Here is a 23628-nt window from a genome sequence, read left to right on the forward strand (position 1 = left end):
GAGCTAATAACAGATGATCAGTGGAGGTACCGGGTGTCGGACCCCCACCAATTTGATATTAAAGTGCTTTCTTTAGGATTGGTCATCAACATCATTTGCCCAGAAAACCCTTTTAAAGGAAACTTGTCAGCAGATTCATGCTGCCCTAAGCATGTGTAGCATTACAGTAAACTTTGTTTTACTCTGAAATGCTAACATGTTTTAGGCCTCTTTCACACGTCCGTGAAAATCACGCACGTTTTTCACGGATGTGTCAAAGGTGCGTATTGCCCTCTGTGTGGCGTGTTTATGGAACACTTGTGTTATCCGTGATAACACAAGGAGAACGGGAACTTTCTGTTCACCTGTCCCTGGCGTTGCTGTCCGTGGTGCTGATCTGCGGTCTCCAGTCCTGCCGACTCCCGGCTGCTGCTGTTTCCGCCCGCAGTGGAGTGAATATGCAATGATCATAATGAGCAGGGGTCGGCAGCAAGTGACAGCAGCGGAAGAGACAGCAAAGCTGGAGAAGATGAGTACAGAAATTCTTTTTATTTCACAGGCACATGTGTTTTCTCCAGTGCGTGTCACACGGATCACATCTGTGCGGTCCATGTGACACCCGTGATGCCGGAGAAAAACGGACATGTCTACATGTGGAGCACACGGGCACATGTATGCTCCACACGGACCCACGGGCCATGGCAAAACACGCACGTGAGCGCAGATCCATTGATTTTAACCCCTTCACGACCTTTGACGGATCTATCCGTCCAGGATCGTGTCCCGTTAAGCCCCGCCCCCTGCCGCGAGCAGGCGGCGTGGATCGGCACACATATCAGCTGTTTTCAACAGCTGACATGTGTGCCTGCTAGCCGCGGGTGGAATCGCTTCCACCCGCGGCCATTAACCCCTTAAATCTTGCTGCCAAAGTCTGGCAGCAAGATTTAAATGCGCGCGGCCGTGTTTGTTACTTACCGCCGCCCCCACCGGAAGTCACGTGTGTTATCACGTGACTATCGGTGGTTGCCATCGTAGCACAGGGTCATGTGATGACGCCTGCTGCTACGATGTTTCACTTTAGTTTTCCCTCGGCCGAGAGCAGAGGGAAAACCAAAGTGACTGAATCTGCTGATTACAGCTGTATTGCTGTGATCAGCAGATAGCGATCAGCGATCGGATTGCTGATTGCTATAGCCCCCTAGGGGGACTAGTAAAATAAAAAAAAAAGTAAAAAAAAAGTTTTAAAAAATAAAAAAAAAAAAAACTTAAAAGTTCAAATCACCCTCCTTTCCCCCCATTGAAAACTAAAGGGTTAAAAAATAAATAAATATACACATATTTGGTATCGCCGCGTTCAGAAATGCCCGATCTATCAAAATATAAAATCAATTAATCTGATTGGTAAACGGCATAGTGGCAAAAAAATTCCAAACGCCAAAATTATGTTTTTTGGTCGCCGCAAGTTTTACGCAAAATGCAATAACAGGCGATCAAAACGTAGCATCTGCACAAAAATGGTACCATTATAAACGTCAGCTCGAGACGCAAAAAATAAGTCATCAATGAGCCATAGATCCTAAAAAATAAGAACGCTACGGGTTTCGGAATATGGCGTAAAACGTGCGCCACTTTTATTGGACAAACTTGTGATTTTTTTTAACCCCTTAGATACAAGTAAACCTATACATGTTTGGTGTCTACAAACTCGCACCGACCTGAGGCATCACATAGATACATCAGTTTGATCATATAGTGAACACGGTGAATAAAACATCCCAAAAACTATTGTGCGATTACACTTTTTTTGCAGTTTTCCAGTACAATATATGGTAAAACCTATGGTTTCATTTAAAAATACAACTCGTCCCGCAAAAAACAAGCCCTCATATGGCAAGATTGACGGAATAATAAAAAAGTTACGGCTCTCGGAAGAAAAGGAGCAAAAAACAAAAACGCAAAAACGGAAAGTGCCCGGGGGCTGAAGGGGTTAATGGGTCTACGTGTGCCCGTGTCTCCGGCACGTGAGGAAACAGACCAAATACGTACCGGAGACACGGACGTGGGAAGGAGGCCTTAAAGACAATACAGTATGTAAAAAGATGAACTTTTCCTATATGCATATAGGAAGAGACCTACAGTATTTAGAAAAGATGAGTGGAAAGAAGTCAGAGGGGAGATTCCCAGCAGACATTTTTTTGCTGCAAGCCCTGGCTAAATTAAAATATTTGTTCCTGCGCATGATCAATGACCTTGGATGAGCCCAGTGGTGCAGTCGCCATGTGTATCTCATCATTAGGAAACTTGTGACAGGTTTGGGACTGGACTCTCACATTGCCTCGTGAGACTCTGGATTTTAAATGTGATTTGCTTTTTGGTGCAAGTCCAACCTAGGTCTGAAGGACAACTAAAAACTAAACCTAAAAACACCACAGACAATCAGGAACACTGGGGACACAATAACAACGGTGGGCCCTGGCATTACTGAGAAGGTAGATGGACACCTCCTAACCTCACCTGAGCCGTCCCTACTCTCCTAGCCAGTCCCTATACAGTTTCCACAACTGTCACCAAGCAGCACCCTGGGTCCCTGCGAAAACCTTATAGAAGCCCTTACTAGTGAGAGGCGGGTTAGGTTCACTAGACCCACCACTGCACTAAAGAGACAAGAGGGTAGGAAAGACAAGCAGGGAATAAAGAACCAAAAATGGAAAGTTTACGACTTTCAGGACAATCCGTAGAAGCTTCCTTCCACCAAGGCGGATTTCTTACAAATGGTTTTTATAGTCAGCAAAGCTTGCTGGGGGGGAGACATGGCTATTAAAGCACAAGGGGGTGTAACTACAAAGCAGGTTCAGCTGACCTCAACTGCAGGAGAGCTACTAACAGAAAAACTGGCATTAACTACTTCAGTGCCAAAGGAACCAAAATAACATTTAAATGCAGAGTCCTAAAGATAAGGGGTTCCAGACCTCAAGCTGCCACTTGTCTCCAAAAACAAGGACAATACCCATCCTTAACGAGAGGTCTCCAGATTCTCATGACTAGTAACATGGTCCACCTCAAATGTGAACAGGTCCCTCCGGTTACCATGGCAGTTTTCTTTCATTGTATCATTCTTTATAAAGGGGTAAACATTAGATGCAGTCCACCCTGGTGTATTATGCAATTTCTGCATATTATTGCGCCATTGTGCAATATTTGGCACCAAAAGTTGTACAACTAGTTGAAGACAGGAGGAAAGACCAGTTTTAGACTTTGCACCAAAGTCATGAATCATTTTGATGAATTTGGAGCCTAAAGGGCACTTTACACGCAGCGATATCGCTATCGATATCGCTAATGTGACGCCCTGGACTAGCAGGACGTCCCAGGTAGTCCCACACAACACCACACCCCCTCCCGGTTAGGTGACATCAGTCAAACTAAAAACCTTGTCACCACCCTCCAGGTTTGCTGTCCACACCAGGGGGGTGGAGCCAGGCAGTTGGCTCCACCCACCGAGGAGTTCACAGGCCTGGAGGCGGGAAAACACACAGTCAAGTTCAGGTTCTAGAAGAGAGTAGTCAGGAGGAGGTGTAGAGCAGTCAAGTTCACGGGCAGTCCTGTGTCCAGGTCTGCCAAGAGACTACCGGGTGGCTGGGTCGGAGCCCAGTCACCATTGGCAAGGAGGCAGACGGTGGTGGCCGCTTGCAGGAGACCGGGAAGATGACCGGTGGAACTGTAAGGGACCGGGACAGGGTAGTGGCCCGCCGGAACCGAACCAGGGAGCCAACTGTATACCGGAGCACCAGGCAGGGTACTCAGGCCCAGTACAAAGCCCTGAACCGACAGGGCCAAGTCAAATCAACTGATTATGGACTGGACTTAAGGACCTATCCCACACAAGCCCCGTTAGAAGACAACAGCCCAACCATACAGGGTAAAGCCACCGCCAAGGCATAGAGACCCAAAGGGCCAGCGTCTGCGGGCAAACGGGCTCCTACGGCATATACAAGTCGGGGAGCGGACTACCAGTGTCTAGGCATAGGAGTCAAACATTTACACACAGAGGTGCAGGAGAAAGGCAGAAACCACCAACCTATTCTGGGACAAGCTGCAGCCGGCTGCCGGCCCCGTTCATTGCTCCGTTTGGTTTACCAGAGACTCCATGGTCTTGTGTCAGAGTGAGTACAACAGTGCCATCAGGCATTGCACCGCAACACTTCATCCTGCACCCCGGCCCTCGCCAACCAGGCCCCGGGACCAACACCCCCTACCCACGGAGGGGTCAACACCTAGCTGCGCCATTACACTGCTCCTGGGAACCCCCATACCTTCACCGCAGCGGTGGTGCCTACAATCACCACAACCCGTGGGTGGCGTCACAACTTACATCCCAAACCAAACCACCGCGGCCCCGGCCGTGGAACTCCTCACCCAAGTACCCGCGTGTAGCGCCAACTCCCTTCCAGAGCGACGTGACCCCCGGGTCCGTGAGAGGCTCGAGCCACCACCCGCAGTACGAGCATGGATCCGAGCGGCTCGGCGGTCGCAGCCGAGCCCGCGGGGCAGTACACTAGCGAGCGTACCCGCCCCTGTTGGTTGTGCGTCACGGGAAAATCGCTGCCCGTGGCGCGCAACATTGTTTACACCCGTCACACTACTTACCTGCCTAGGAACGTCGTTGTGGCCGGTGAACTGCCTCCTTTCTAAGGGGGCGGTTCGTTCGGCATCACAGCGGCGTCACTAAGCAGCCGCCCAATAGAAGCGGAGGGGCGGAGATGAGCGGGACGAACATCCCGTCCACCTCCTTCCTTCCTCATTGCGGGCGGCCGCAGGTAAGGTGATGTTCCTGTGGTGTCACACATAGGAGATGTGTGCTGCCTCATGAACGACGAACAACCTGCGTCCTGCAACAGCAACCATAATCGGGAAAGGAACGACGCGTCAACGATCAACGATTAGGTAAGTCATTTTGATATGGTAGTTAACGGTCGTTCGTGCATTTCACATGCAATGACATCGCTAACTAGGCCGGATGTGTGTCACGAATTCCATGACCCAAACGACATCTCGTTAGCGATGTCGTTGCGTGTAAAGCAGCCTTAAATCGGCAACAAATACAAAGATTGAGACAAAAATGATGCATCAGATCTTAACTATTTTACCCTAATGGAAACTGGTTTGCTCAAATATACATAAAGCTGCAGATGATCGTACCCTCTTTTACCCATTCTGCTATTTCTGGAAGATGTACATGAGATATACATTGAATCCTATGCTTTCTATTTCTCGAAGCCTAATAATTACTTTGGACTTCTAGAACTGGCTTATACTGAAGCAGTGCAAACCTTTCCAGAGCACAGAGAAAATACACTTACTTGATTTGAGGAGAGCTGTGAGTGCTCCAATAGCCGCCCTAAGGATAATAAAAGGAGAAAAGAAAGTCAGTTTTGTCAATACTTCCTATTAGTGTCTGAAACCTCTTCACCTGTCTCAGCACTTCTAAAGTGTGTGTGACCTCCAACAGACATTTAACACATTTTCCTTCCCTGTAAACATGTCACAGAGTAAAAATAGAGCAACAGGTTGGGTGGAAACAACATTAGAGGTTTTTTGTTTTTAAGAAAGTAGATCAGATATATTGATACCTACTTCGTGTCCCATCCTACAGGCTCAATTGAGTGCTTTGTGTAACTAGATATTGCCCCTCTACATATTTCATCAGAAAGAACATGGCTCATTATTTTCCAGGTCGATAGATACAGCGTTGGACTGGCTACCGGAGGAATCTCTAGTAATGCCAGGCCTGGATTCAGATACCTGCATTGCACTCTGGAGCTCTCACCTGACCTCCAGACTGCAGCCTACACTGCACCACGAGCACCGAGTGATTGATTACCCCGCGATTGCGGTTCAGTTCAGCTGAAGACATGCCGGGCTGATCCCCTGTGCTCTCGCCTGAACTCCGAATTGCAGCCCGGCCTGTCCACAGCTGTTATGAACTGAACCGCAATCGCCGGGGAATCAATCACTCGGCGCTCACGGTGCAGTCCTGCAAACTCTGAGATCAGTCCAGGCTGCAGCTGAGAGCACCGGAGCGCAATGCAGATAACTGAATCCAGGCCTGGCATTACTGGAGATTCCTCCGGTAGCCAGTCCGACGCTGGATACATACACTTAGTCCGGCAGTGATAATCTCCTGCTGATAAAACATTGATTGTATTGAAACTACAGTAACTTACTGACCAAGTGACACATCACTGAAATCATTGTCTATGCCCCTACATTATGGTGTTATCAGATTAAATAGCAAAAATCTGCTGACAGATTTGTTTCGAATATGTGAGCCCCCAACACTTTCCCATTAGATTAAAATGCCCCCTTCCTGAAATATTCCTGGTTTCATGCAGCAAAGGAGGAGGAGTGTTGGCAATAATCTGTCCTGAACCTCAAGGAAGCAGCACTAGACATCACTAGATCCACCAGCCAATGAGCAACTCTGAGCTAGAGATGTAGAATTATGCAGCCTGCCCAGCGGTCCTGGCACAACAGAGAATGGAACACAACTAGACGGTCCTGCCTGCTCCAGAGATCACCTGTGCAACACAGCAGCCCTGCAATGTAAATAGAGGTCTGATCAAGGGGAGAATAGGTGTGCAGCGTGCACCATGACAGCAGAGAGAGTTCAGGAGCTTGAGTGCTGTGGAGACCACCAATAGTGCTGTTTTCTACAACCTTTAGACCCCACCACCTTCCACTGCATGATTTAGCCCCACCTATGGTACATAAAAGCCTTTTTGTGATATTAATATTGTGTTGTGTGTTCATAAGTGTTTAAAACGCACATACAGTATATTACAAAAGTGAATACATCCGTCACATTTTTGTAAATATTTTATTACATCTTTTCTTGGGACAACACTGAAGATATGATACTTTGATGCAATGTGAAGTAGTCAGAAAACAGCTTGCACGAGAGTGTAAATTTGGTGTGCCTTCTACAGTAAATAACGTAGTACACAGTTAATGTCAAAACTGTTGCCCAAAGTGTTAATATTTTGTGTGGTCACCTTTATTTTCAAGCACTGCCTTAACTCTCTTGGGCATGAAGTTCACTAGAGCTTCACAGGAGCCACTGAATCCTCTTTTACTCCTCCATGATGGCATTACGGAGCTGGTGGATGTTAGAGACCTTGTTCTCCCTCACCTTCCATTTGATGATGCCCCACAGATGCTCATTTAGTGGTTAGGTCCTGCACCTTCACCCTGAGTGAAGGCAGTGGTCATCTTGGAGGTGTGTTTGGTTTGTTATCATGTTGAAATACTGTCCTGCAGCCTAGTTTTTAAAGAAATATGATCATGCTCTGTTTCAGTATGTCACAGTACATATTGGCATTCATGGTACCCGGAATCAACTGTAGCTCCCTACAGTTGGCAGCACTCATGCAGCCCCAAACCAAAGCACTCCCACCACCATACTTGACTGTAGGCAAGAAACACTTGTCTTTGCACTCCTCACCTGGATGCCTCCATACAGGTTTAACACCATCTGAGCCAAATAAGCTTATCTTGGTCTCACCAGACCACAGAACATAGTTGCATTAATCCATGTCCTTAGTCTGTTTGCGTTCAGAAATCTGCAAGCTTTCTTGTGCATCATCTTTAGAAGAGTCTTCCTTCTGGAACAACAGCCATGCAGACCAATTTGATGCAATGTGCAACACATGATCTGAGCACTGAAAAGCTGACCCTCGACCCCTTTAACCTCTTCAACAATGATGTCAGCACTTATATGTATATTTGAAAAAGACAACTTTTGGAAATGACACTGAGTATGTGCACTTATGGCAAGGCCTGTTCTGAGTGGAACCTGTCTTACCACTGTATGGTCTTGGCCACCTTGGTGCAGCTCAGTTTCACGGTGTTGGCAATCGTATACCTTAAGACATCTTTATGTAGAGGAACAGTTCTATTTCTCAGATCCTCAAAGAATTCTATGCCATGAGGTGCCATGTTGAGCTTCCAGTCACCAGTATAAGAGTGTATAAAAGTGATAACACTAAATGTAACACACCTGCTCCCCATTCACACATGAAACCTTGTAACACTAATGAGTCACATGATGTCGGGGAGAAAAAAATGTCTAATTGTGCACAATTTGGCCATTCTCACTTGGAGTGTACTCACTTTTGTTGGCAGCAATTTTGACAGTAATGGCTGTGTGTTGAGTTATTTATAAGAGACACCAAATTTGCAGTTATACAAACTGTACACTGACTATTGTGTATTGAATTGAAGTGGTCTTTGAGGTATTGTTGTAATTATCCTGTTAGGAAACTGAAGTTTGAGTGTCATTGAATCTTCTAACAGAAGGCATGACACTTTCTTCTAGGATTTCCTGATACTAGATTGAATCTATATTGTCCTTCACATACTACAGGTTTCCAGCCAGAGGAAGAAAAGCAGCTCTGGAGCATCACTGAGTCACCACCATGCTTCATTATAGGCAACTTGTTCTTTTCAACATATCTTCATTCTTCCTCCTCCAGTCATACTACTACTGATCCAAAGCCACAAATAGTTAGTTTTGTTTCATTCTCCCCAGATAAAAATCCCAAAATCTCTGCTGCCTTTTTATATTGTTTTGAGTATTTTGGAGACAAATTTTGCGTGCTTTTTGACAGCAATGTTTCTGGCATTTTGTACGGCATTTTTTTGTTTTGTTTGTTTTTGGGGTGCAACTTACATGTGTATTTTGACATATTTCCATTTTTCGTTTTTGTTTTTTCCTTCCCTTCTATCAAGAGACATAACTTTTTTATTTTTCTGCCAATATAGCTGTATGAGGGCTTGTTTCTTGCAGGATGAGTTGCACTTTTCAATGATACCATTCATTCTCCACACATTGTACTGAAAAACAGGGAAAAAATCCAAGTGCGGTAAAATTGCAAAAAAAAAGTGCAATTCCATGTTTGTTTTGGGGGTTTTTTACTTACCATGTTCACTATATGGTAAAGCTGACCTGACAGTATGATTCCTCTTGTCAGTATGGTATGAGTTTGTAGATACCAAATATGTATAGTTTTACTTTTATCTAAGGGGTGAAAAAAAATTCAGAAGTTTGTCAAAAAAAGATCTGCGCTTTTGTAGCTATTTTCTTAGACCTGTAGCAGTCTCATTTTTCAGGATCTGAGGCTCAGTGATGGCTTATGTTTTGCTTCCTTAGCTGACATTTTTAATTATATGATTTTTGGGTAGATGCAATGTACAATCATCTATTATTGCATTTTATTGCAATGTTGCGGTGACCAAAAAAAACGTAATTCTGGTGTTTTGTTTTTTTTTCTTGCTAAGGGCATATCTGAATACGGCGATACCAATTATGTGTATTTTTTTTTTCTTTAATAGTTTTAGTTTCAATGGGGCAACTGAGGGTGATTTTTTTTATTTCTTCATATTTTTAAAAACTTTTTTTTTAACTTTTTATTGATTTTACTAGTCTTCTTAGGGGACTTTATCCCTGCACTGTCCAATCACTTCTGCTGTTGATAGCGGTGCTTCAGCATCCCTCTGAACAGCAAAAATGTTGTTCCTCTGTGAATGTCTGCGCTCTGTCAGGATTCACAAGAACTTCATCATGATAGTGACAGGAATCATCAGCTCACCCCAGTTGTCATGACAACCCATCGGTGCCCCATGATCGTGTGGTGCCCTGGACAAGCCAGGACGTCACAGGTACTGCAAAAACACACCCCACACCCCGGCTAGTCACATCAGTCATACACAAATCCTTGTTGCCTCCCTCCAGGGGCTGATGTCCACACCCGGTGGGGTGGAGCCAGGCGGTTGGCCCCACCCACTGGGGAGTTCACAGTCCTGAAGGCGGGAAAGGAAGTCGGAGTTAGGGAACGTGTAGTTTTGGAGAGGAGTGGAACAAGTGGTAGTGGAGGAGTCTGACCGTGTCCGGGTACGTGGCCCGGGCACATACAGCAAGGTTGGCAGACGGTGGTGACCGTCTGCAGGAGAGGCCGATTGACGCGGAACCGTAGGACCGGGGTCGGGTGGTGGCCCGCCGGTACCGAACCGGGGAGCGAAGAGAAGCCAGCACCATCCGACAGGGCCTATGGACCCCGACCAGGCTTGGAGTCATCGTAAAACCAGTCAAATCCGTTAGCGACGGGAACCTCCGGGTTTTCCCAGCAGCAAAGACCCGATTGAAGGCAACCGCTCAACCGTGAAGGGAAAAACAGTCACCACCAAGGCTACAATTCTCAGGGCCAGAGCCTGCGGGCAAAAGGGGCTCCCTCGGCATCTATCCACGCTGGGGAGCGGGTTACCGGTGGGAAGCCATCGGAGCCGAAAACACACTACAGGTGCAGGGAAAGGCAGTCACCGCCAACCTACCGGGAGTGACCACCAGAGCCGGCTGCGGGACCCGTCCATCCAGCCGTTTGTTTTACCAGAGACTCCATATACGTTATAGGCTGAGTGAGTACCACCGTGCCACCTGGCACCGTGCTGCCCCCGCGACCCTGCACCTCACCAAACCCTGTCATCCACTTCCCAGTCACCCTCACCGGGCCCCAGGACCACCAAAACCCCCTACCCACGGAGGGAAGAGAAACATCTCGGCAGCTCCCTGTCATCGCTCCCGGGAACCCCGTCCAGAGCAGCGGTGGTGTCCCAACCTCACTACAAACCGTGGGTGGCGTCACGGACCGACTTCCCAAACCCCAAAAACCATCCCCTTTCACTCACGGGCGAGGAGCGCCGCTCGAGTCCCCGGATCCGGCCCACCGCTTGAGCCACCGAGCAGCAGCAGCAGCGCCGGACCCGAGCGTTAGCGAGAGCGCAGCGGCGGCGGCCTCCTCCCCGCCCGCGACAATCGCATCACGGGGCCGCTGATGACGACAGGGAACAGCGCGCTCACTGCCAGCGCGTATCTTGCTGTCAATCTCTAATTTAACTAGTTAAAGGGAATCTGTCACGAGGTTTTTGCCACCTAATCTGACAGCAGCATAACATAGGGGCAGAGATCCTGATTCCAGTGATGTCACTTACTGAGCTGCTTATTGTAGTTTTGATATAATCACTGTTTAATCAGCAATAGATTATCATTAGAGGACTACTTGCAGCCAGGTAGTCCAGCATTTTCATGAGCTCTGTATAACTGCTAGTTCTGCAGCAGAGAAAACATTGATTTTATCAAAATGACAGCAAACAGCTCAGTAAGTGACACATCGCTGGATTCAGGGTCTCTGTCTCTACATCATACCTCCCAACCGTCCCGGATACAGCGGGACAGTCCCTCTTCTGAGCCTTTGATCCCGGGTCCCGCCCGTGAGGCTGTTTGTCCCGGGCTCCACCCACCCACTGTAGCCCCGCCTCGCTGTTTCTCCCTTCTATTCATTACAGAGCCGAGCGCGCACCTACTCCTGTGACTGCTGCTGAGGTATGAATCACCCCCTGCAGCAGAGCGACCCCCCCCTGCAGCAGAGCGACCCCCCTGCAGCAGAGCGACCCCCCTGCAGCAGAGCCGCCCCCCCCTGCACCAGAGCCGACCCCCCCCCTCCCCCAGAGCGGACATCCCCAGTCCCGAAGCCTGCGTTTCCCTGCAGCTGTTCTCTGATTCCCTGTGTGCGGCTTCTCACTGCTGCAGACACACGGGGATCAGGACGCTGAGGAGACCGTGCAATCAGCACTTCTCTCTCCTGCAGATAGCAGTGGCAATAACCTATGCAGAGTGACATCTGCAGGCTTCTATTAGCTTACCGATCAGTGGTCTCCTGCCTGTGGAGCTGCTGGGTCCTAGCTTCCCAACAGCTTCAGCTCTGCTTTATCCTGGCTCCTCTACCAGTTAAAGGGAACATGTCAGCAGAAATTTCACAATAAAAATAAAAGATTCCCTTCTGCAGCTCCTGGGCTGCTTCTAGAAAGGTTCCTGTTGTTATTGTGCCCCCTTTGAGACCTACAAAAATACTTTATGAAGTCTTACCTTTTTGTATGCAAATGTGTTTTTATGGTCACGGGGGCGGGCTGTCTGGCGTCCGTTATTCCACCTCCTGCTGCTTTACGCAGTCCCCCATTGCTCATTTACATACACAAGGACGCCTTCCTCATGTAACTGTCCTCCCGAAGTTTTGCGCATGTGAACGCTTTTTCAGGTGATTGCGCAGGCACGAGATTATGGGCGGCGCTGTGATTGTCATCAGCAGCGTTAACCAAGTACCCGCCCATAATCTCGTGCCCGCACTTTTCCCTCTGACTCCACCGTTATGCGCAAGTGCTGGCCATATGAACCATGTTACCTATTACTGCTTGCACGAGATTATGGGCGGGTACTTGGATGACTTTGCTGATGACAATCACAGCGCCGCCCATAATCTCACGCCCATGGTAATAGGTAACGTGGTTCATATGGACAGTGCTTGCGCATAACGGTGGAGGCAGAGTGAGAAGCGCGGGCACGAGATTATGGGCGGGTACTTGGATGACTTTGCTGATGACAATCAAAGCGCCGCCCATAATCTCGCGCCCACGGTAATAGGTAACATGGTTCATATGGCCAGTGCTTGCGCATAACGGTGGAGGCAGAGTGAGAAGCGTGGGCACGAGATTATGGGCGGGTACTTGGATGACGCTGCTGATGACAATCACAGCGCCGCCCATAATCTCGCGCCTGCGCAATCACCTCAAAAGCGTTCACACTTTGCACAGTGCTCAGTCCGGCGAGAGTGGCACTGGGCATGCACAAAACTTCAGGAGGACAGTTACATGAGGAAGGCGTCCTCATGTATGGAAATGAGCAATGGGGGACAGCGTACAACGGCAGGAGAGGGAATAACGGACGCCAGGCAGCCCGCCCCCGTGACCATAAAAACAGATTTGCATACAAAAAGGTAAGACTTCATAAAGTATTATTTTAAGTCTCAAAGGGGGCACAATAGCAACAGGAACCTTTCCAGAAGCAGCCCAGGAGCTGCAGAGGGGAATCTTTTATTTTTTTTGCTAAATTTCTGGTGACAGTTTCCCTTTAAAGGGAACCTATCAGGTGCAATCTGCACTCAGAGCCAGGAGCAGTTCTGGGTGTATATTGCTATTCCCTGCCTAACCGTCCCTGTATACACTAGCATAGATAAAGGCATCTATAGAAAAAGTATTTTTAAAGAGCTTATATCTTATGCTAATTAGCGCGGGGACTAGTCCCAAGGGCGTTACTTCACTTGGCAGGTCGGCTCACATAGCGTGTTAGTACTCACACAGGGGCGTAATAACATGCTAACATGCTATGCGAGCCGACTAGCCAAGTGAAGTAACGCCCTTGTGACTAGTCCCCGCGCTCATTAGCATAAGATATAAGATCTTTAAAAATATTTGTTCTTGATCTCTTTATCTATGCTAGTGTATACAGGGACGGTTAGGCAGGGATTAGCAATATGTACCCAGAACTGCTCCTGGCTCTGAGTGCATATTGCACCTGACAGGTTCACTTTAAAGGGAACCTGTCACCAGATTTGGGGCCTATAAGCTGCGGCCACCACCAGCGGGATCTTATGTACACATTCTAACATGCTGCATACCTCCCAACCGTCCCGGATACAGCGGGACTTTCACGCTTTACGTTGTTTGTCCCGTTGCCATGGGCGGGACGGCCGGCTCCCGGGCTCCGCCCACCCACTCTCTCTCCGCCTCCCTGCTTTTCCCTCCTACCATCCTAGTAGACGTGGCATAGAGAGGAGCGCTGCCTGTGCTGCTGCTGGTACAGTAAACTAATCTCCCCAGCGCTGATTTCCCTCCCTCCCTCCCCCCTCACCCCCGGCCGGAGCCTGTCTGTGCGGTCGGCCGGCCGCCTGTCTGTGCGGTCGGCCCGCCACCTGTCTGTGCGGGCGCCCCCCTGCCGCCTGTCTGTGCGGGCGCCCCCCTGCCGCCTGTCTGTGCGGGCGCCCCCCTGCCGCCTGTCTGTGCGGGCGCCCCCCTGCCGCCTGTCTGTGCGGGCGCCCCCCGCCACCTGTCTGTGCGGGCGGCCCGCCGCCTCATTGTGCGGGCGGCCAGCCGCCTCTCTGTGCGGGCGGCTGGCCGCCTCTCTGTGCGGGCGGCCCGCCGCCTGTCTGTGAAGGCGGCCGGCCGCCTGTCTGTGAAGGCGACCGGCCGCCTCACTGTGCGGGCGACCGGCCGCCTCACTGTGGCTGCCTGCGTGTCCGTGCTGGAGGCCCGCCGGCTGCCTGCGTGTCCGTGCTGGAGGCCCGCCGGCTGCCTGCGTGTCCGTGCTGGAGGCCCGCCGGCTGCCTGCGTGTCCGTGCTGGAGGCCCGCCGGCTGCCTGCGTGTCCGTGCTGGAGGCCCGCCGGCTGCCTGCGTGTCCGTGCTGGAGGCCCGCCGGCTGCCTGCGTGTCCGTGCTGGAGGCCCGCCGGCTGCCTGCGTGTCCGTGCTGGAGGCCCGCCGGCTGCCTGCGTGTTTGTGCTGAATGGGTGTGGATGGGGAGTGGATATGGGCGTGACTGTGAAATGGGTGTGGTTAGGGGGCGTGGCCTAAAAATTTGCCGCGGCGCGCGTAACTTTGTCCCTCTTTTCCTTCTTTAAAAGTTGGGAGGTATGTCTACATTGTGCTGCTCTCAGATGAGGGAGCAAAAATCTGGAGACAGGTTCCCTTTAACAGAAGCGGTAGGATCTCTGATTCACACACGCTTGTTAGCTGCACATGTCGGCTGATTATATCAGCCGATGTGTGGGGAAAAATGTGGGCTCACTGCACGAGCCCGCATTAAAGGTACAGACACTGCGTTGGACGTACAGGTACAGTCAAGGTCGAGAAGAGGTTAAAAAAATTATTTTATTCACCAAAAATGCAGGGTTTTTTGGCAATGTTTTTTCATGGCTTTCCATGGGCTTTTCCCTGCAGAACCTTTGGAAAAAGAATTGATATGCTGCAGATTTCAAAATTTTGCAGGCCTCAAATTCAGTGAGGAATAAAAAAAAAAACAAGTCTGTGCATGAGACTGTGAAATCTGATAGCTTTTACTGGTACTAATAAGCTGATTGCTGCAAAAACGGTGCATGTGAACACAGCCTTAGGGGTGCATTTGTGTAAGGTGGGTTTTGCAGGCTCGTTCTGAGGTCCCCATTACAGGGGCATAGTGAACATACAATAACACAGATGCTTTATGTTAGTCCATCTTGCTGGCTGTACAATTCTCTGAGATGTCAGGAACAGATGTGAAAATATATCAATTTTTTTATAGCTGATCTAATAAACAATGAGCTAGATAAAATAAAATGTCTGAGAAAACTGAATTATAGCAGATGAGTGATAAGCACCATGATATCGGCATGGGATAATAAAAAGCGCTCGGCCTGATCTCATTTATTTGTACAATTCCGCATCTTCGTTGTGGAGGTCATGTTACTATGGTTACTACATAAACACAGACGTCAGGCCCGACAGAGACAAGGCCTGGAGTTAACTGTTCACCTGCACAGCGGCACCTGCATACAGGAGGCTGGCGCCTGCTCCAATTAAGACGCCCAGGCCGGGTGCCAGGCTGGGCAGCACTCGAGGTTATACTGAGCCTTATTCATGGGATGACCCCTGGAAGGAGGGGAGCTCGGCTCCTCCACACAAAGCACTTAATTTAATTAAACCTCAATCTCTGAGAGAGCGGGTCTACTACATGTGTGATTCTGACACGCTGCCAGCTGCCGCATCTGAGGAGCCTGGCACCATTGCCAGACAGATCTATATTATGGCATGCTGAGCACATTCCTGTAAGCCCAGTCCTCTCACACATAGATCTGTCCAGTTATTAAACAGGTATATAGGTGTAGCAGACGAGAGGGCATTACACAGTGACACACGGTGCCCCATACAGTCCATGTACTAATATACAGCAAGGGGGGAGAGAGAATGCACCACAATAGCAAAATAAATCAATAAAAGGGGTGCTGATAATGCAATGGAACATGTAATGGGTAAAGAGGGAGGAGAGACATTGCATATGACGCACAACCCACAATGAAATATACAAGAACCTTTATTAGCAGTACAAAAATACAATTTAAAAACAATTAAAACATGTAGAAAAAACAAGATCCTGTACCCACAAGTGTATAATAATTATCATAATTCAACAAAGTACACTAGTAAAGCCAAGCCACAAATAGGAAATAAATTGCGAATTGGTAGAAAATGTATATATACAAGGGCCAAAAAACCAGGAGTATCACATGCAGTCAAGATAAGAAATGACTTCAATCAGTCCTGGGAACAATAGCCAGAAACCATGCAATTTAAATACCTCTATAAAAGGCTAAATCACCTATAGTATCATCATCATAGTCATAGTTTTTAACCCCTTAACGACCGCGGGCCGTAAAATTACGTCCTAAATGACATAATCTTACTGCCCGCGGTCCTCCGGCGGCAGCATGCTGCGATCGGCACACATCTCAGCTGATTTTCACAGCTGAGATGAGTGCCTGCTAGGCACGAGCAGAATCGTTATCTGCTCGTGCCGATTAACCCCTTATAATGGCGCTGTCAATACATGACAGCGCCATTATAAGCGCAATCGCGGTAAAGTTTTACTTACCGCCGAAACCGGAAGTCACGTGACGCGATCACGTGACTCCCGATAGTTGTCATGGTAGTACAGGGTCATGTGATGACTCCTGTACTACACATGAATTGGTTTCACTTTCGCTGTGCCCGGGGCACAGCAAAAGAGAAAGACAGCGTATCTGCTGTTTACAGCCTTCCAGCTGTGATCAGCAGATACTGCAGAGCGATCGGAATGCTGATCGCAATAGCCCCCTAGGGGGACTAGTAAAAAAAAAAAAAAAAGTAAAAAAATAAGTTTTAAAAAATTAAAAAAAAACAAAAAAACCTAAAAGTTCAAATCACCCCCCATTCGCCCCATTAAAAATTAAAGGGTTAAAAAAATAAAAAATATACACACATTTGGTATCGCCGCGTTCAGAAACGCCCGATCTATCAAAATATAAAATCAATTAATCTGATCAGTAAACGGCGTAGCGGCAAAAAAATTCCAAACGCCAAAACGACGTTTTTTTGTCGCCACAACTTTTGCGCAAAATGCAATAAGAGGCGATCAAAACGTAGCATCTGCGCAAAAATGGTACCGTTAAAAACGTCAGCTCGAGACGCAAAAAATAAGCCGTCATTGAGCCTAAGATCCCGAAAAATGAGAACGCTACGGGTCACGGAATATGGCGTAAAACGTGCGCCACTTTTTTCGGACAAACTTCCGATTTTTTTTTAACCCCTTATATAAAAGTAAACCTATACATGTTTGGTGTCTACGAACTCGCACTGACCTGAGGCATCACACCCACACATCAGTTTTACCATATAGTGAACACAGTGAATAAAATATCTCAAAAACCATAGTGCTATCGCACTTTTTTTGCAATTTTTCAGCATTTGGAATTTTTTTGCCATTTTCTAGTACACAATATGGTAAAACTGATGGTTTCATTTAAAAGTACAGCTCGTTCCGCAAAAAATGAGCCCTCACATGACCATATTGACTGAAAAATAAAAAAGTTACGTCTCTCAGAAAAAGAATGGCGAAAAAAAAAAACGGAAAGCGAAAAATCGGCCGGTCGTGAAAGGGTTAAGGTTGAAGGGAGACTCTAAGGGTATGTGCGCACGTTGCTTTTTACCTGCTTTTTACCTGCTTTTTTGCTGCTTTTTCTTCTGCGCTGTTTAATGCCAAAATGAATGTGTTCTTCTATTCAAGCAAAGTCTATGGGAATTTGGGTTTCTTGTTCACACTATGTTGTTCAAAATGCTGCCTTTTTGTGGCAGAACTTTGGTCAAAAACTCAGCTTTGCAGTGCAAAACCCAAATGGCAAAAACAATTGACATGTTGCTTCTTTGAAAAGCTGAGTTTTTGACCAAAGTTCTGCCACAAAAAGGCAGCATTTTGAACAACATAGTGTGAACAAGAAACCCAAATTCCCATAGACTTTGCTTGAATAGAAGAACACATCCATTTTGGCATTAAACAGCGCAGAAGAAAAAGCAGCAAAAAAGCAGGTAAAAAGCAGGTAAAAAGCAACGTGCGCACATACCCTTTGTCCATCTAGTTCAACCCGTAGCCTAACATGTTGATCCAGAGGAAGGCAAAAAAAAACCCCAATGTGGCAAACAAGTTCCAATGGGGAAAAAATTTCCTTCCTGACTCCACATCCGGCAATCAGACTAGTTCCCTGGATCAATACCCTGTCATAAAATCTAATATACATAACTGGTAATATTAAATTTTTCAAGAAAGGCATCCAGGCTCTGCTTAAATGTTAGTAGTGAATCACTCATTACAACATCATGCGGCAGAGAGTTCCACAGTCTCACTGCTCGTAGAGTAAAGAATCCTCGTCTGTGATTATGATTAAACCTTCTTTCCTCAAGACATAGCGGATGCCCCCGTGTTCCAGTCGCAGGCCTAGGTGTAAAAAGATCTTTGGAAAGGTCTCTGTACTGTCCCCTCATATATTTATACATTGTGATTAGATCCCCCCTAAGCCTTCGTTTTTCCAAACTAAATAACCCCAAGTTTAATAACCTATCTTGGTATTGCAGCCCACCCATTCCTCTAATAATCTTGGTCGCTCTTCTCTGCACCCTCTCCAGTTCAGCTATGTCCTTCTTATATATCGGTGACCAGAATTGTACACAGTATTCTAAGTGCAGTCGCACTAGTGACTTGTACAGAGGTAGAACTATATTTTTTTCATGAACACTTATACCTCTTTTAATACATCCCATTATTTTATTAGCCCTGGCAGCAGTTGCCTGACACTGTCCACTAAAGTGAAGTTTACCATCCACCCATACACCCAAGTCTTTTTCTGTGTCTGTTTTACCCAGTGTTCTACAATTAAGTACATAATCATAAATGTTATTTCCTCTACCCAAGTGCATGACCTTACATTTATCTACATTAAACTTCAATTGCCACTTCTCAGCCCAATCCTCCAATTTACATAAATCTCCCTGTAATATAAAATTATCCTCCTCTGTATTGATTACCCTGCAGAGTTTAGTATCATCTGCAAATATTGAAATTCTACTCCGCATGCCCCCAACAAGGTCATTTATAAATATGTTGAAAAGAAGCGGGCCCAATACTGACCCCTGTGGTACCCCACTATGAACTGAGACCCAGTCCGAGTACGTACCATTAATAACCACCCTTTGTTTCCTATCACTGAGCCAGTTTTTAACCCAGTTACACATATTTTCCCCTATCCCCATTATTCTCATTTTATGTACCAACCTTTTGTGTGGCACCGTATCAAAAGCTTTTGAAAAGTCCATATACACAACATCCACTGCATTTCCCTGGTCCAGACTTGAACTTACCTCTTCATAGAAGCTGATCAAATTAGTTTGACAGGATCGATCCCTCATAAACCCATGTTGATACTCTGTCATAAGGTTATTTTTCTTGAGATACTCCAGTATAGCATCTCTCAAGAAACCCTCAAGGATTTTACCAACCGTAGAGGTTAAACTTACCGGCCTATAATTTCCCGGCTCAGTTTTTGTCCCCTTTTTGAATATTGGCACCACATTTGCTATGCGCCAGTCCTGCGGTACCGACCCTGTTATTAAGGAATCTGAGAAGATTAAAAATAATGGTCTATCTATCACAGAACTCAATTCCTGTAGTACTCTGGGGTGTATGCCATCCGGGCCCGGAGATTTGTCAACCTTAGTGATTTCGAGGCGGCGGCGTACTTCCTGCTGGGTTAAGCAGGTAATATTCAAGGGTGAATTTATGGTATCACTGGTCATGTCATCTGCCATGGCATTTTCTTGTATAAAAACCGTAGAAAAAAAGTCATTCAGCAGGTTGGCTTTACCCTCATCCCCTTCCACCATTTCACCAAGACTATTTTTAAGGGGGCCAACACTATCGCTTTTCAGTTTTTTACTGTTTATGTAGTTAAAGAATATTTTAGGATTATTTTTACTTTCTCTCGCAATGAGTCTCTCTGTCTCAAACTTAGCTAACTTAATTTGCTTTTTATATATTTTATTTAATTTTCTATAATTATATAATGCCTCATCACTACCTACCCTCTTTAATTCTTTTAAGGCTTTCTGTTTTTCTTTTATTGCTTCCCTTACAGCTCTATTTAGCCATAGGGGTTTCCTCCTATTTCTAGCATGTTTGTTCCCATAGGGTATATTTTCTGCGCAAGCCCTATTCAGGATGCTCATAAAAGTCTCCCATTTGCTTTGTGTACTTTTATTACTTAGTACATCATCCCAGTTTATTGCACTAAGATCATCTCTCAACCGTTTAAAATTTGCTTTCCTGAAGTTTAGTGTCCTTGTAGCCCCTCTACTAGACATCTTACTAAAGAATACATGAAAACTTATTATTTTGTGATCACTATTCCCCAAGTAACCCCCAACTTGTATATTTGATATGCGGTCTGGCCTATTGGTTAGTACAAGGTCTAGTAGTGCTCCCCCTCTTGTGGGGTCCTGTACCATTTGTGAAAGGTAATTATCTTTCATTGTTATCAAAAATCTATTTCCTTTGCTGGAACTGCAAGTTTCTGTTCCCCAATTTATATCAGGATAGTTAAAGTCCCCCATAATAATTACCTCTCCGAGACTCGCTGCTTTATCAATTTGCTTTATGAGGAGATTCTCTACCTCTTCCATAATATTCGGCGTCTTATAACACACCCCTATCAGTATTTTATTATTCATTCTCCCCCCCCTTATCTCCACCCATAGGGACTCTACATTCTCAGTACCCTCACATATGTTGTCACGCAGGATGGGTTTTAAGGACGATTTTACATATAGACACACACCTCCCCCTCGCTTATTTGTACGGTCATTCCTGAATAGGCTATAACCCTGTAAATTAACAGCCCAGTCATAGCTCTCATCCAGCCATGTCTCTGATATCCCCACTATATCATAATTTTCTTCCAACAATATTAATTCTAATTCCTCCACCTTATTTGTGAGGCTTCAGGCATTAGTGTACATGCACGTTACGTATGACTCTGTACCTGTATTCCTGCTTACTGTATTAACTGTCCTAACCCTTCCCCCCGTACCACCCCCAATTTCATTACTTGTGCCCTGGTCACTATCTGCACTACATTCCCCTTCTATAAAGTGAATACCCTCGTCCCCCATTCCTAGTTTAAACACTCCTCCAACCTTCTAGCCATTTTCTGCCCCAGCAGAGCTGCACCTTCCCCATTAAGATGCAGCCCATCCCTAGCATAGAATCTGTAGCCAACTGAAAAGTCGGCTCAATTCTCCAGGAACCCAAAACCCTCTTTCCTACACCAATTCCTGAGCCACCTGTTAACCTCCCTGATCTCTCTTTGCCTCTCTGGTGTGGCTCGTGGCACAGGTAGTATTTCCGAAAATACCACCTTTGAGGTCCATGCTTTAAGCTTACAACCTAATTCCCTGAAATCATCTTTAAGGACCTTCCACCTACCTCTAACTTTGTCATACCTCTTGACCCTGGAATTGTTGACTCCGGTCTTCCTTCCTTACCCCACACCTCCATTCCCATTTCTTATTTAAAATAATTACACGGACACAAATTTATCTTTGGATGATTTTGGCCATAGCAGCCATTTTATTAACAAGAATACATAACCAATAAAATTTGCAATATGGTAAGGTCCTTGAAACTACCAAAACCCTGGTGAACCCCAACTTGCTCCCAGCCGTTACCCACACTGGCTCAGGAACACCAAATGGTAAGGGTTAATCCTCCGTCAACCCCAACCACACCCCTAGGGGCCCCGACATACCCCGTCGGGGTTCCCCCCCAAAATCACCAGGTGACCATCAATTCTGCCAATGAGGGGATCCATACCCGGATGAATTCCCCGAACCAATTTTAAACCAACTTCAAGGACCCACCAATAAACAACGCCAACCAGCCACTACGACCCAAGAAACAATCCCGTACCACCCCTCCCACCAACTTCACATTTTCGTCATACCTATATAATAGGGAGGGCGGGCGGGACTGTCACTTTTGACACCAGAGCGGGAAAGATGCCGCTCCTCCCCCTTGTCTGAACTACAAGTCAAAATGGGCTCCCTCCCCCTCACCCCACCTATGACACCCTGACCTCCCCACCAATCAGGTGTCATGACGGCCTCCGCAAATGCCCCGGGGGGAGGGGGGGCATTGCTCCGTCCTCTCTTGACCCTGGAATTGTTGACTCCGGTCTTCCTTCCTTACCCCACACCTCCATTCCCATTTCTTATTTAAAATAATTACACGGACACAAATTTATCTTTGGATGATTTTGGCCATAGCAGCCATTTTATTAACAAGAATACATAACCAATAAAATTTGCAATATGGTAAGGTCCTTGAAGCTACCAAAACCCTGGTGAACCCCAACTTGCTCCCAGCCGTTACCCACACTGGCTCAGGAACACCAAATGGTAAGGGTTAATCCTCCGTCAACCCCAACCACACCCCTAGGGGCCCCGACATACCCCGTCGGGGTTCCCCCCCAAAATCACCAGGTGACCATCAATTCTGCCAATGAGGGGATCCATACCCGGATGAATTCCCCGAACCAATTTTAAACCAACTTCAAGGACCCACCAATAAACAACGCCACAACGAAGGCACCTTGAAACCCTTCAAGTGCCTGAGACCCCCCGCAACCAAAGGGTCCTCTCAATACCTCCCTGTAAGCCCAAAGCCCATAAATCAGTTCCCACCGCGTTAAGGTGTACCCCGTCAGCCAACCAAAATTCCTCTTCCGTCCTTTCCAACTCAACATGCCGTATTGCTATACCCCCATTCCGACTAACAAACTTCGAGATCACCCTATTAACCTTCACCCGCGCCTTGTTCAACCTGTCAACCGACCGCGCTTCCCGCCAGCTTTTTCTCGCTACTATCTCCGACCAGACTATTGTTAGACCTGGAAATGACACCCATAACCGTAACAAATCATATTTAATGTCCTTTATCAAGATTCGAAAAGGACGCCCACCCAAATCATTCCCCCCGGCATGCAACACCAAGATGTCAGGAGGTCTGTCCAACCGGGCGTATCTATGCACCTCCTGCAACACCCTGTTCCATCCTAATCCCCGAACGCCGAGCCATCGCACGAGAGCCAGGTCCCTCTCAAAACCTAGCTGTCTCCCGTTCCTTCTCGCTTCCGCTCGTCGGGCTCCCCAATACACGTAAGAATGGCCAAGGATCCAGACCAGGGAAGGGGGGGGGGTACTTCTGCAATACAAAATGCACAAACGACACCATTTTATTGCATCACCAAACCAAATTGAAAAAACACACACTCTCACACCACACCCCCCCATTGCTACCGTAATACCCCCCCTTTCCGCTCAATTGCCAACAACCGCCTGGGGACGTACATACGACTTAAAGTGCTGCGACTTCCACCTACCAATCTGCTTAACTGTCTCCTCCGGTAGGCCGCACATAGAGGCCTCCGTCGCTGCCCCAATCCGAAAGGAATGTGATGCGAAAGACTTCGGATCTAACCCCAAAGACTTCAAACATGCCCTAAAAACACTCACAAATTGGTATCTCGATAAAAAGGACCCATCCTCGTGACATAATAAGGGGCCATCCACCTTTGGACGGATCTGTTGAAAATGC

The 23628-nt window shown here is 47.1% G+C and overlaps 1 protein-coding gene across 1 annotated transcript in view; it reads right to left on the bottom strand.

Annotated features, from left to right (window-relative positions):
* Positions 1-23628, bottom strand: part of AGBL1 (AGBL carboxypeptidase 1) — a 1396462-nt gene that overhangs the window by 1148952 nt on the left and 223882 nt on the right. The window contains exon 6 of the mRNA XM_075345952.1: positions 5340-5377. Coding sequence (XP_075202067.1) covers positions 5340-5377 — 38 coding nt within the window. The remainder of the gene's footprint in view (positions 1-5339; positions 5378-23628) is intronic.

Source organism: Anomaloglossus baeobatrachus, chromosome 4 (assembly GCF_048569485.1).
Source record: "Anomaloglossus baeobatrachus isolate aAnoBae1 chromosome 4, aAnoBae1.hap1, whole genome shotgun sequence".
NCBI classification, from domain to species: Eukaryota; Metazoa; Chordata; class Amphibia; order Anura; family Aromobatidae; genus Anomaloglossus; species Anomaloglossus baeobatrachus.